At 48.3% G+C, this 15,707-nt stretch overlaps 1 protein-coding gene across 1 annotated transcript in view; it reads right to left on the bottom strand.

The window, feature by feature from the left end:
- Positions 1-2,259, bottom strand: part of LOC307073423 (neuroligin-4, X-linked-like) — a gene marked incomplete at both ends in the record, with an annotated part of 18,502 nt that extends 16,243 nt beyond the window's left edge. Inside the window, 3 exon segments of the mRNA XM_079733243.1 lie at positions 31-183; positions 1,730-2,108; positions 2,110-2,259. Of these exon segments, the coding sequence (XP_079589369.1) occupies positions 31-183; positions 1,730-2,108; positions 2,110-2,259 (682 nt within the window).
- Between the last annotated feature and the right edge of the window lie 13,448 nt (positions 2,260-15,707).

The following is a 15,707-nucleotide window of genomic DNA, read 5'->3' as shown; positions in this document are numbered from 1 at the left end:
CACAACCCGGACATGAGTGGCGGTTCGTACCGAGCACGCCGAGGCGGTAGTTGAGGGTGATGACGATGACGTTGCCGTAGCTGGCCAGCACGCTGCCGTCCATCATGTTCCCTGTGCCCTCTGTGTAGGAGCCGCCGTGGACGTACACCATCACCGGCCGCTGGCCCCCCTCCTCGTGGATGTCTGGGGAGAGAGAAAGACAGAGACAGTTATTGGGAGGGCGAGAGAGAGAGAGAGAGAGAGAGAGAGAGAGAGAGAGAGAGAGAGAGAGAGAGAGAGAGAGAGGGAGAGAGAGAGAGAAAGAGCAAGAGAGAGAGCGAGAGAGAGAGAGAGGTAAAGAGACAGGCAGAGAATGAGATCCATCATTAAAATCCGCTCTGTGCCATATGGCTCAGCAATGTGTCTCAGCCAAGGATCAAGGCAACACAACATCACCCACTGAGCTGTTCCAGCAGGTATTCTGTACACTACCTCCTGTTGGGATTTGATCATGTGTGTATGTGTGTGTGTGTGTGTGTGTGTGTGTGTGTGTGTGGATGGTCCCACTTGTACCTACACACCATCTACTGAATGCCTTTCTCTACACATATTTGCTCCTATAAGGCAGTATCTGCCTGTCTTCCTGCCTGTTTGTCTGATTGTCTGCCTGTCCGTCCCATTGTCTGTCCGTCCGTCTGTTTGTCTATCTTTCCATCTAGCCTGTCTGTCTACCTGGTTGTCTGTCCATTGCTCTGTGTTTCTGTCTGTCTATCTGTCCATCTAGTCTGTTTGTCTGCCCATTGGTCTGTGTGTCTGTCTGTGTGTCTGTCCATCTAGTCTGTCTGTCTGCCTGCTTGTCAGTCCATTGCTTGGTGTTTTTGTCTGTCTATCTGTCCATCTAGTCTGCTTGTCTGTCCATTGGTCTGTGTGTCTGTCTGTCTGTCTATTTTGTCTGTCTGCCTGCCTAATTGTCGGCCAAATGGTCTGTGTGTCTGTCTGTGTGTCTGTCTGTGTGTCTGTCTGTGTGTCTCCATGTATCCATGTGCTTCAGCAGGATGGGTCTCCTTCATGTTGAGCAGGGGACAGAGGTCCTCGGTATGTTCACATCGCAATAGGAACCCTCTCTCTCTCCCTAACTCATCTCCCCCGACACCACATGCTGCTGCTCTCTCCATGGCTGCTCTCTCCGTGGCTGCTCTCTCCGTGGCTGCTCTCTCCGTGGCTGCTCTCTCCGTGGCTGCTCTCTCCATGGTCCCTGTGTTGTTGGGTCGTCGGGTCTGCTGCAGAGCTACATACACTTCTGCCTGGTCCAGGCCACTCAGAGGGGTTCTGCCTGGTCCGGACCCCTAGGAGCGGTTCTGCCTGGTCCGGACCCCTCAGAGGGCTTCTGCTGCACGTCTTGGATTATTTTCAACGTGTGCACGGCTCCAGACCTAACGCTACCCCTTCTGCAGTGCTAGGATACGAGTATGACTCCTGGTGAACAGCCCCGCAACCACGAGCGAGCACAGACACATGCACACACACAGATACACACACACAGACACACCTACACACACACACGCACACGCACACGCACACACACACACACACACACACACAAACACACACGCAGACAAACACACACACACACTCATAAACACACACACAGACGCACAAATAAACACACACACAGACAAACACACACAGACACACACACACACACACACATAAACACACACACAGAGAAGCCGGCATGGCCGCTGCTCACCCTCCTCGGTGGGCACGTAGATGTTGAGGTAGAGGCAGTCCTCGCTCTGGTGTGTGAGGTAGGTGGCGGCGACGTCCAGGTTGGCGGTGAGCCAGGAGGGCATCATGTCCCCCAGCATGCTCCTCTCGTCCAGCGATTGCGGGCACACCGGCGCAAACTGCGTCACGTTGCGGATGCCCGGCCAGGGCAGGGGGGGCTCAGGCGCCTGGAAGCGGCGGTCCCCGGTGGGGGCGCGGGCATAGGGGACCCCCAGGTACTGGATGACGGGCCCGAGCAGGTCGGACGGCAGCACCGTCAGGAGGCCCCGGATGCGGCCCTGCGCCGTGGAGACCACCGGGACCGCCTGCTGAGCGAAGGCCGCCGGCAGGGGGGAGGGGGGGGAGGAGGAGCAGGAGGAGCAGGGAGAGGGGGAGGGAGGAGGAGGAGGAGGAGGAGAGCGGGGTCTGGGCCAGAGGGCGCTGAGTCCGACGGGGGAGGGAGAGGGGAGGGAGGCGAGGAGGGGGGGTTCTCCGGGTGATGGCCAGAGACATGGTCTGCTGGGGGCAGTCGGAGGCAAGGAGGGAGCAAGATGGACAACCAATCGGGGAGCTCAAGAGGAGCTGAGTGGTTGGACGGGTAATGGGGGGGGCGGTGAGGTTTTGGGGGGCCTTTACCGTTCAGAGGTATTTGGCAGTCACACTCAGTTGCTGATGCTGTTCTACTTGATCCATATCCCACACCACGGCCTCTGTATGTATGTGTGTGTGTGTGTGTGTGCGTGTGTGTGTGTGTGTGTGTGTGGGGGGGTGTGTGTGTGTATGTGTGTGTGTGTGCGCGTGTGTGTTTATCGTGAGAGACTAGGAGAGTGTAGCTGAGTTGGGCTTTACACTCTTGCTGTGTGTGTGCCTTTATGTGAGTCAGTGATTTTCTGCCTCAAAGTGTGTGGTGACTCAGAGTCCCTTGAGTATGTGTGTGTGTGTGTGTGTGTGTGTGTGTGTGTGTGTGTGTGTGTGTGTGTGTGTGTGCGTGTGCGTGTGCGTGTTTGTGTGTGTGTGAGTGTGTGTGTGTGTGAGTGTGTGTGTGCAGGGGGGGGGGCTAGTGTGTGTGTGTGTGTGTGTGTGTGTGTGTGTGTGTGTGTGTGTGTGTGTGTGTGTGTGTGTGTGTGTGTGTGTGTGTGTGCGTGCGTGTGCCTCTCGTTATGTAAACAGTAGCATCACTGTTCCTCTGTCACTCTCTCCTTCCGGTCACCCCCATAACAAGCCCCCACTGCGCCCTGCAGAGAGAGAGAGTGAGAGAGAGAGAGAGAGAGAGAGAGAGAGAGAGAGAGAGAGAGAGAGAGAGAGAGATGGTAAATGGTAGAGAGAAAGTGGTAGGGAAGGATACAGATGGATGGATGGAAGAAAATAGATATAGATAGATTAATAGTAAAAAAAAGAGAGAGAGATAGAGAGATAATAGATAGAGAGATAGTAAATAGTTAAAAGGATAGAGAGATGGATATAGAGAGAAAGAGAGAGAGAGTGTTAGAGAGAGAGAGAGAGAGAGAGAGAGAAAGAGGAGAGAGAGAGAGAGAGAGAGAGAGAGAGAGAGGTGAAGGGATAGTGAAGGGAGTATGGGGACAGAGACAGAGGTTTCTTTAAAGACTTGCATTATCCATGTGTTTGCCTTCAACGCATGCACACACACACACACACACACACACACACACACACACACACACACACCAAGCAACGTGCGCCGCACATTAAACAATCCAATGACGCAACGACTATGGGTTCAAATATAGAAACACGATGTGTGGAGTGACCATATAACCATGCACTCAGCTTATCTCGGTGTCGATTTATAGACCGTGTGCCCCCCCCGGTGCGTATCGCGGAGACATATGTCAGAACGTCGCGCGGGGCTTCACGGGATCACAGGGAACGTCGCGCGCGAACAGGAGGCGTCAGGTTCTCTTAATTACACCTCGGGGCGCGTGACCTGCACGGAGCAACCGATAGGACGTCTGTGACGCTGCAGCACACGCAGCGGCGCGCACCCGCGTACACGCAAGCACACACGCAGGCAAGCACACACACACACACACACACACACACACACACACAGACACGTGTATGTGTGTTTTTGCAAACACACGCACGCACACGCACTCACACACACAGCTACACCCCCCCCCCTCCCCACACACACACACACACACACACACCCCTGATACTACGGGCCTCGGGGCAGAATATCAGCTCCCATATGCAACAACCACCTTCTTATTTCCGGAGGACCCCGAGGCTGCGGCGGACACACGGACATGTTGTTGAGATAATGATGAATAAAGACCCCCCCCCCCCACACCCCCTCGTTAACATTCCGCTGGTGATCACACACACGCTGATGAATACCGCTCCGTTGAGCGTCACGTTAAAACAGAAACCATCCCAACATGCCTGATTCACAATGCAACGCAAATTATTCCCCTGCTGTACGCCGGTTTGCTATAGCGTGTGCGGGAGGAATCACCGCCGAGCCGCCGCGTCCGGGGGTAGATTCCGCCTCCATCCCGCGGAGGCTGACTACGGCACAAAAACAATCAAAGCCTGTCGTGTCCCGCTGCAGTGGAAGCTCAAATGAAGAACGCTGGCTGTACCGTAGCATGGCGAGAGGTGTGTATCCGAGGACCATGGTCCGTGCACCGCAATACGTGCTGCCTCGTGTCTCCTGCTGCAGCTCCGCCGGGTCCAGGATGGGGTCTGGAGGTAGACCGTCTCCGCTCCGTCGGGGAATCAGTCCAGCGAGTTCAATGCTACTAAACGATAACGTTTCAATGGACAAATGTAAACCTGGACGATTTGGCGAAGGTTTTCTGGGCCCAGGACGTTTAAATGATCATTCTCCCCCCTCGCTCTCGCTCTCTCGCTCTCTCTCTCGCTCTCTCTCTCTCTCGCTCTCTCTCTCTCTCTCTCTCTCTCTCTCTCTCTCTCTCTCTCTCTCTCTCTCTCTCTCTCTCTCTCACTCTCTCTCCCTAGTTGCGATTGGACAGTGTGACAGGCAACGGCTAGTGATCCAATGCTACGCACCTTGCTCCATGAAGACACGGAACAGAGAGATGAGGAGAGGAGGAGAGGAGAGGAGGAGGAGAGGAGGAGAGAGGAGTGAAGGGGAGGAAAGGTGAGGAGAGAGGAGAAGGGAGGAAAGGGGAGAGGAGGAGGTGAGAGGAGGGGAGGAGAGGAGGGGAAAAGAGAGGAGAGGGGAGAATGGACATGGGAGTTGTAGACGGAGGTAATAGATGAGAATAGGTAGAGAGCAGGGGAGAAGCAAGGAGAGGGAGATTGCAGTGGAGGGGAGAGGGGAATGTAGAGAGAGAGCTGACCCACACAGGGAAAACTCAAATACATCTTTAGCCGACCAATATGCACACACACGGACACCCGGACATACAGACATCTGCTGTCATATCCAGACAGACACCTAGAAGACGACACACACACACACACACACACACACACACACACACACACATACACACACACACACACACACACACACACACACACACACAGTCACACACACACACACACGCACGCACGCACACACACACACACACACACACACACACACACACACACACACACACACACACACACACACACATAGCTACAAAGTGACCTCACATCTCTTCAGGACCAGAGGAAATTCTGTCCCCATTCTACTGCTGCCCGCCAACAAGCCTCTCCCCCAGGCATTGGATGTGTGTGTTGTGTGTGTGTGTGTGTGTGTGTGTGTGTGTGTGTGCGTGTGACTGTGTGTGTGTGTGTGTGTGTGTGTGTGTGTGTGTGTGTGTGTGTGTGCGTGTGACTGTGTGTGTGTGTGTGTGTGTGTGTGTGTGTGTGTGTGTGTATGGTAATGCAGTGGATCTGCAGTCACTACTAACTGTGTTTGGGAACACTCCTCACGTCAGCACAGCCTGCTGCAGCACTTGGGGCATTCTATTCATTTCTCACCTACCCCCATCTATCTATCTGTCCGTCTATCTCTCTCTCTCTCTCTCTCTCTCTCTCTCTCTGACTCTCTCTGATTCGCTCTCTCTCTCTCTCTCTCTCTCTCTCTCTATATATATATATATATATATATATATATATATATATATAATTATATATATATATATATATAATTATATATATATATATATATATATAATTATATATATATATATAACTCTCTCTCTCTCTATCAATCAATATATTGATCTATCTATCAATCAATCAATCTACCTGTCCATCTGTCTATCTCTCTCTCTATATATATTTTTATATATATATATATCTTTCTCTCCCTATCTATCATCTCTCTAACTATCGCTCTCTCTCTGTCTCTCCCTCTCTCTCTCTCTCTCTCTCTCTCTCTCTCTCTCTCTCTCTCTCTCTCTCTTACACCCTCTCCCTCTCTCTCTCTCTCTCTCTCTCTTACACCCTCTCCCTCTCTCTCTCTCATGTAAGGTTGATGGGAATGCATTTAAAATGTTTTAAAAGCATTCTGCGTGTTACAAAGCTATATCTGCGGGGAGCAGAATAGGGGAAAGCATTATCTCCAGTAGGGCTCATCACCTTGGTAATGTAAGGGATGTACGTCTCTAAGCAGTGGTCATATCTGATCACCACTCTTTCTCTATCTCTGCATACATCTCTCCATCTCTATACACCTCTGTCTATATTTCTATCTCTCTATATGTATATCTCTCCATCTTTCTATCTTTCTAGATATATCTCTCTGCATCTATATCTCTCCATATATCTATCTACTCTATGTAGCTATTTATCTATCTGTCTATCTCCCCACCAACGCACACACACACGCACGCACACACACACACACACACACACACACACACACACACACACACACACACACACACACACATACACACAAACACATACATACATACATACATACATACATACATACATGCTCATACTAGCACACATACTTTTATTCAGCCTTGTCTCCATTTATGCTATTTATATATGCTGAATTTGAATCCTTTGTGAAACAAATTAGAACTGTAACACTCTAATACAGGTCTCTGCGTTTCAAATCCTTATTTCAGAAGCGCAATATGTGCTGGTGTCTGACAGGGATTATATTGCCCGTTGTAGTTCTGATTAGGAGACCCAGTAAGACTTGTGCTCCTCAAAAGTAACAGGACCATTTCTCCATTTTCTAATGACGTATTTTAGAATAAGTGGGAGGGCTGTGAGGTGGGTGCATGGTGTGTCCTGCTGTTTTCTGCTCCGTTCCTGCGGACCGTGAGAATAACATGGAGCAGAGCCATGAGTGTTGAGGAGGTTGGCTGATGTCTTCATTTGTACAACATTGGCTCTTCAAGTTATAGAGAACCGATCCTGTTGATGGTCAGCGCTGCAGAACACATGTGGATACTATTCCACTCTTAACCCAAACCCCACCACCCTCGAGTCCTGTCCGACCCTGACCACTTTCACTAACACACACCTCCTCCATCCACATCCTGAGTCACATCCTCATGGTCTCCACATGCTCAGACACGCCCGTTCTCCATGGAGGAGTGGTTTTGATGGGACTAGCGTCTATGTATGTCTTTGTCTTGGGACCTGAGCCTCTGCAGCACACAGCGACTCTGCACCACGGCCCCTGAGTGTCACTTCCCACCAACGCCGTCAGCCCACCTCTGGCTACTCAACCCATCTCTGCACACCTGGCCTCCTGCTCTGCTGCCGCTGGTCTGCGGGCCCTTGCCCTCTCCTGCAGCCGGGCCCCACGGGGCCTTTCCTCCAGTCGGACCTCTCCTGCAGCCGGGCCTCTCCTGCAGCCTTGCTTCTCCTGCAGCTAGGCTGCACGGAGCCCCTCCTACAGTCGGGCCCCAAGGGGGCCCTCCACAGCCTGGTGTAACTGTGTGCCGTAGTGTCATGGCCTCGGGTAACCAGACAATGAGGGAGGACGAAGACGTGATTCTATTCAACAATAATCAAGGTTTATTTGATAGCCCATAATGAAAAGAGATCAAACCACAAAAGTTGCAGCGTGGCAAGCAGGTGGAGGTGCAAAAAAAAGAAAGGGGCTGGACTGCTGGAACAGGGCACACCATATAGGCCACCATATAGGCCACCATATAGGCCACCAACAAGGCGACTCCACCCCTCTTCATCAGTCCTAATTGGGAGACAGGCACACCAGTCCTTATTGGGAGAAAGCCGTCACACGTACATTGCGGCCGTCACACGTACATTCTGGTTAGAAAGAATGAAATGAAGACATTTTGATTAAGGAGGACGGAGAGGAGGGGGAGAGGGAAGCCCACTTACACCCACTATACAAACATGAATGTGACCGTGTCGGATCCATGTTTCTCTCTCCTCTTGCCCCTCCTCTACATCCTCTTTAATCAAAATGTCCTTCATTTCATTCTGGCTCTCACAGCTCAGACGTTGTGCAGTCGTGTGTCAGGTGTGAATCAGGGGACACTTGACCGTCTAAACGGGATCAATTCTCCACCGTTGAGAAGGGCTGCATTTCACGCACCTGTGATTGGCATGCAAGGTGGATTCCCACAACCAATCAGAGAAGCAATGCCCTGATTGGTCAGAAGTGAGCCCGGAGCCGTGTAAAATATGAATGGGCTCATACAGAAGCAGAACAGGGGAGCCGATTAGCTCTGGCACTTTACAAATGAAATTCAAATAAAAGCCCTTGAATCATACCTACAGCGCCTTCAACATGAATAATTTAAACAGCAGAAGGAAAACATGTCAAAAGAAGATGAGAAGAAACGTACAGTTGTACATTGCACGAAAGAACAGTGTTTTATTTGAAGTGTGTGTGCCGTGAGAAGTGTGGTCACAGTGCTGGATAGACACAAGCTGGATACACGGTGGTGGCCGTAATGAGCAGACGAGCCGCATGAAAGATTGCACGTCAGAATGCACGGTAGAGTGAACGTTAGAGCGCACGTTAGCCCAATAAAAGGACCAGCTGGGAGTGTGGAGAGCTCCACCGGACTGGCTAGAGTGCACTCAGCACTGAGCTGTGACCTGTCAGTGGGGGGCATCAGTGGGATGGTTCCCACACTGGGGCGGGCCACCGGACTGTTCATTGATGAAGAGGGCGCTGGGAGCCTCCTCTAGGCAGGATAAGGGAGGACGGGCGGATGAGTGGAGGAACGTACCAGGGGAACATTGAAACGTGTGATAGGGGGAAATAATACAAAGGAAAGAAGAGGAAAAAGGGGGGAAGGAAGAAGGAAAAAGGTTCTGTGAAAGGAAGAGAACAGAGTTAGTTCGGGGCTGGGAAGATAGCAGCGATATTACAGTTTTTCTCACTCGCTTTGGTACATTTCTCGAATCATCCTCAACATTTGCAAAACAGTAAATGCATTTCTCAAAACAATTCGTACAAATAACAAAACACCATGGATTACCTGCAAAAGCCAATCTCTTGCTCAAAATCCTTAGTTCATACCTCAAAAGTAAATATCTGTGTCAAAGATCATGTCAAGTCCTTGTGTCATTGTGGACGGGTAAGACAGTCAAATTGCTTAGTCATGTTGTCAATATAACAGTGTACTCTGGAGGGATGTTCTGATGTAAACTATGGCTAAAGTATTGAAGACATTTATTGTAAATTGTAAGTTACACCTTAGTGTATGTGGGAGATTGATTGCAAGAGACTGGACAAGATTCACATTTACTCTTTGACTGTTTGTACTGTAATTTGTTGACAGACCTTGTCATTGCTAGAAATGTGAACATAGGACAATCTCCTTAGGGTAAACTGTACATGCATTGCTGTAGGCATTACAGTGCAGTCTACCTACACCTCCTGACGTTCCTGTCTGTTGGGCCACAAATTCTCATTCTCACGCAGCCTCACTCCTCTTCCTCTTCTTCTTCTCTCTGGCTGTTGACCCCGTCCAATTCCTTGTCATTCCATTGTCAGACAATGTAACATTGTGTTGTGCTCCAGCTATATATATATATTTGCCAGTTCATGGTTAATGAGATGCACCTTTGAGCTATTTCAGTAAACTGGTTGATTGTTGGTTGATCTAACACTTCACACATTTCCCTTCTTTAGAGAAAGTCAAGATTCACCTGGGAGCAATTTACCAATTCAGGACAGATTTAGAAAAAAAGCCTAATGGAAATGTATAAAAATATGCTTGACATATTATGACAACTTGTTCAACCATTTTGCAAGTAAAGACTTACGCAATGAACTAATGCCTAAATGTTGTGGGGGTTAGACTATTCATTAGAGACCCATTACAATACATTTGGATCAACATGACATAAGCAATCGATAATGTAGGAAAGCGCAGAGAATTGTACGTAACATAATCATTTGCATGGATGTACCAAAGCATTTGCAACTTGTTCAACGAAAGGAGAAACTGCTTTTTTAATGTGTACAAGTGACACAATGATGTGAAAATTGAACAGGTAGTTTTGAGAATTTCAATTCTGATCTGAGAAATAAACCAAAGTGACTGAGTAAAATCGGTTGCTATGGAAACGTGACATCACACTTTAGTACTCTATAGAGGGATTATCAGTCTACGTCACTCTACATCACCACCCGCTCTACGCGCATGTCGCTTGCAGAAAGAGATGAGAGCGACAAGAGCCGCAATCAAGAAATTAAGATCATTCATTTATGTTTTCATGCATTTTACCATCCAAATATAACGTTTTTCACATAAATAGGACGGACCTTAGCTACGACTTGGCAACGGGAGGTATTCTAGTCCGCTGAGCTATGAGCCAGAGAGCTAATGTGTGGATGTACATATTTATAATTCGAAATTCGTCCCACCCTTTATACCACAGATACTCTAGGGTCTATAGCATGTAACTGCGTTGTCTGATTACAGTTTAATTCATTTTTCATAATTTACCAGCTCTTGTTGTGAAGAATAATTACCGCGTCTGTCATGGTCCGCCCCTGGTTTTCCCATTCACCTGCCTGCCACCCTGATCACCCCTAATTACGCCAAGCTCTGAGACTTTGCTGTTTAACGCAAGTAGAGTCTCTGATGAGGCTACTTCGCCTACAGCTCTTCTAACAGTGAGTAGGCTAAGGAGAAGGTTTGTGTGTGTGCGCAGTCAGTCAGCACCCGCCATGGTGTGTATATGTGCGTGTGTGTGCGCGCAGTCAATCAGCACCCATTATGGTGTGTGTATATGTGCGTGTGCGTGCAGTCAATCAGCACCCGCCGTGCTGTGTGTATGTGTGTTTGTGTGCAGTCAGCACCCGCCGTGGTGTCTGTGTGTGTGTTGTGTGTGCAGTCAGTCAGCACCCGCTGTGGTGTGTGTTAATATATGATTGCGCCCTTACTCTGAAGGGACAACGTGATGTCACTACGTTCTAGTGAAGTGTATGCGCAGGTCAACAGTTCCGTCGTACGTTGTTGTTGAACTGACTGGACAGTAGTCAGTCATGTATTCTAGAGAATAAATACGCCAAAGGCTAAAGAGAATCTATCGCTTTGCTTATTCTTCACCACGCCAGAGAAGAGGAGTCTCCGCTCCATCTCAGCTTAACAGGTTATGGGCCCAGGAAGAGTTTGGACACAAGCAAGTTAACGAGCATCTCGGACAGATTCCCGGAAGAAGTTGCCGCGCAGTATAGACACGGAACTTGAACATGCTAGGCTAACGTGAATTCTTTGTGTACCAGCTTGGAGATAAGTGAACGTTTAGATTCCCGGAAGAAGTATAAGGTGAGTAGCGACGTATAACGCAAAAGTTAAAGAAGATAACAACCCAGCTTAGCAATGAAAGCAAGCTAAGAGACTAGCAAAGAGGCTAATAGCCCCCGAGTGAATTTGGTGCGAAAGCAAAAATGGCAAGCACAACGTCAGGAATCATTGGAGCAAAGCTTATATTCGATGGATCAGAAGACAAATATGAACTATGGGAAACAAGATTCCTAGGCCACTTGCATATTCATAAGCTAAAAGGGACAATATGAGCCTCCAGGCTAATGCAGAACAGCTAGCCCAAGATGGAGCGAAGAATGCCGATTGTTAGGCTGAACTGGTAAGACATAGACGATAAAAGCCCATCGCTGATTAGGCACGATGCAGCCGATGATGGCAGGAAAGCCCTGGGAATATTGAGGGAACATTATTCGGGAAAAAGCAAGCCTAGAATAATAAACTTGTACCCGTCTTTGACCAAGTTAAGCATGGCAGAGAACGAGAGTGCTGCTGACTATATGATAAGAGCGGAGAACGTCATTACTGCTTTGAGAGATGCGGGCGAGACCATGAGTGATGGACTGACTATAGTCATGGTATTAAACAGACTACCAGACTCCTTCAAGCCACTAGCCGTCCATGTAACACAGAATGAAGATAATGTTACATTCACAGACTTCAAGAGAAGGCTACGGATTTATGAAGAGTCTGAGAAAATAAACACAGTAGAATCCGCAGACAACGTGATGAAGACGAGTGTGAGGCCAAGCCGAGGCCCCGCCAAAACGCACGCCAGCAGCAGAAAAAGTGAAGATACCGATGTGACATGCTGCAGGTGTGGAATAAAAGCACACAAGTCAAGAGCATGCTCCATAAAAGTGTGGTGCGGTTACTGCAAGAGCAACACACACCAAGAGTCTATATGCAGGAAAAAGAGGACTCAAGATGGAGCCAGATGTGTCGCAGAGGAACCGAATAGCGACCAGGACCACCTCTTCAAGGTCAACCACACCAAAAGAAAGAAACCACCGGACAAAATGAACATGAAGGGCATCATGGTGGACGGGGGAGCGACATCCCACATTGTCAATGACATTGGAAAGTTCAAGAGCTTCGGTGACTCATTCCAGCCCGAGTCCCATTCAGTGGAGTTGGCCGACGGAACCAAGTGCAGCGGAATAGCACAACGGAGAGGAACGGCGGTGATCTACCTACTAGACCACGCCGGACGCCAGCACAGAGCGCAACTTCGAGACGCCCTGTACATTCCTTCATACCCACACAATATCTTTTCGGTTGCAAGAGCAATACACAGAGGAGCGACGATCACCTTTAAGAAATAGGACAATCGCATGGTAACCAAAGATGGCAGCAGGTTTGACATCCATGAAAGTCTAAATTTGTTTTTCTTGCCAACTGTTGAAATTAATGTTGACCAATGTAAACAATGTGTGTGTCATGATGTACAAACCTGGCATGAGATTTTGGGTCATTGTAACTATGAAGATGTGCAGAAGTTACAGGGTATAGTGGAAGGCATGGAGATAAAGGGAGGTGCAGTAAGGCTAGCATTTTGTGAAGTGTGTACACAAGGCAAATTCACCCAAACAAGGAATAGGGAGCCAGACAGTAAGGCTAAGAAACCTTTGGAACTGGTGCACACTGACTTAGCAGGTCCCATGCGAACACCGAGCATAGATGGACACAAATATACACAGTCTTTTAGAGACGACTACTCAGGTACCATATTGGTGTATTTTCTAAGGTCCAAAAGTGATGCAGTACAGGCCACAGAAAGGTTCTTGGCAGACATAGCACCTTATGGAGAAGTCAAGTGTATCCGTTCAGACAACGGCACTGAGTTTACATGTGGAGACTTCCAAACACTGTTAAGGAAGAATAAAATCAGGCACGAGACGTCTGCGCCCTATTCGCCCCACCAAAACAGCACAGCAGAGAGAGGGTGGCGAACACTGTATGATATGGCCAGATGTGGAACTATGCTATCCAGACAGCAGCTTACGTGAGAAACAGGTGTTACAGCAGACGCACAAAGAAAACGCCATACGAGCTGTTAAATGGCAGGGTACCAAATGTATCTAAACTGCAAAAATTTGGATCAGTGTGTTTTGCCTACAAGCAAGAAAAGGGCAAGCTAGACTCTAGGTGTGAGCAGGGTGTGTTACCCAGGTATACTATCCTGACACAGCGAGGGTTCAGAAACACAGGTTGGTCAAATTCCCAACCAAGGCAGCCACAGAGAGAGAAACACAAACGCCTGAGTCACACATATAATGTAGTGATAGAGAGGTACATCCCAAGGTCAATATGGAAGAAAATGTTGATGAATGTGTGGAAAATGTACCAGGTCAGGATATTCAAAGTGGTGCTTCTGAGGTTTTACCTGAACAGATTGTAAACAGAAGGAACCCACCGAGAAACAGGAGGAGACACCTGCAGGAGTTTGAGTCCGAGGACAAGGTGGAAAAACTGCAAACTGCACGCCAGAGAAGAGGAGTCACTGCTCCATCTCAGCTTAACAGTGTGTGTTGTGTTGCGTGAAGTGTTTTAAGAGTGATTGACTGCTTTTTTAGGTGCGCACTACTGCCCTCTCTCTAGCATAAGGCCTTTCTACACTGCCAAGCCGGTTTGGTAGAGGCTTGTCGTGTACAGCGATTTCACTGCTTATTTCAAGTTTCCTGTGTAAAACCGAGGGGGTAAAATCCCCCGTTCGTCACGGCGCGGGCTTTCTTGGTTCACTGGAGAAGGCAGGGCTGCGCATTGAGTCTAGAAGTCTTTAGAATAATTTGCATATTCCGAATGTTTTTATTTTTTTATGAATGAAGACACCTGCATGCAAGAATGAGTTCACGTCTGAGTGTAGGCTACAAACGAGATTAACTATTTACAAGTGCAAAAACGCCAACATATTCTTTATTTTGCTGACCACTTTTGGGTTAGGGATGGGTTAGGTTTTTTTATCCCAACAAAAGCCTCGTAAGGACAGTTCCTCTGCATCTCTCTCGTAGATCGCACCGTCTTTCAACGTCTTTGTTTAATATGGCTGCATCACTTTCTCTCACATGATCAGCAGCTCGCGGATTTCACTTTCTCTCCAGTTAGAACTCCTTTTGATGATATCGCTGCGTTGTCTCTGTGGAGACAGTGCAGCAACACCTCTACCCAACGTGATCAGGCATGACATTTACGTGATTAGGGTATACATTTGTTTATGTGTACGTTTTTTAAGTCATCTAGTGCTTAGTAGGCATATGACTAAGCCAGCTGAGGGGCCTGCGTCGCAGATCCAGATGCACTTTCATTAATCAATTCCTTGAAATAGCCTTTGATAATGTTCTGGCCCGCCACCTACTGGCTGGAAAAAAAATTGTTAGCTTGATTGCCAACCCCTGCTATAGGGTCTATAGCATATAACTGTGTTTTCTGATTACAGTTTAATGTAACAGTAAGCTGACAACATGGCTAATTAACACCGCAACTGCAAATTAACCACACAGAGATAACCATGGCAACCGGTCAAACAACTCTTCTTTTTTTTTTTGCGATCATTCTGCGCGCGCATCCGCCGTGTTCATAAACAAATAATCCCCCTATAGCCCGTCAAAGACGTTGACGTTGCTTAGCAACCGAGTACGCTGGCTGGGGTTTATAAGTTACCCGAGTACTTACGGAGTGATGCGAAAGACGGCAAAAAATCCACTTTATGCTTAGCAACGGTGAATCATCAAAAAATAATTAACCGCCGGAAGTTGTGAAGGCCCATGCAATTGAACGGAGCGTTCCACAGCATTGAGAAGAGCCGTGTAATAAGTTAGGGATAATGCAAAGAACAATGATATGATGTGTTCTCCTGGTAGCCACGGTACTGCCCATCTTGTGCTGGGTAATTAGCTGTGATGGCCTGGACAACACAGGAAGCCGATACTGTCAAAGAAAGAAAGAGAACAACATTAGCAAAGCATGATAAATTATGCCTTGAGTAGCCTATACAGCATTACACAGGCTTCAAGCTAACGTAACGTAGCCTATGCTCTGCCAATAAGATCAGCTACTTTCGGATAACTACATTGTCACGTTCCCCGGGACTCAAAACGATTCTAGCCAATGTGTTAGTAAAAAAACAACAACACTTACTCTATGCTCAGACGTCTGTTTTTCCTGTCGGGCTTTGGCTGGCGTTTCCAGTTCACTTTCTGGGTCGGGAAATATGTATCCAATACCCATCTGTTCAGATGAGGCGTAAAGCCTGGG

This window comes from Pollachius pollachius (genome assembly GCF_949987615.1).
Source record: "Pollachius pollachius genome assembly, chromosome: 3".
NCBI classification, from domain to species: Eukaryota; Metazoa; Chordata; class Actinopteri; order Gadiformes; family Gadidae; genus Pollachius; species Pollachius pollachius.
The sequence above is the reverse complement of the archived record's forward strand: the minus strand, read 5'-3'. Positions and strand labels throughout refer to the sequence as shown.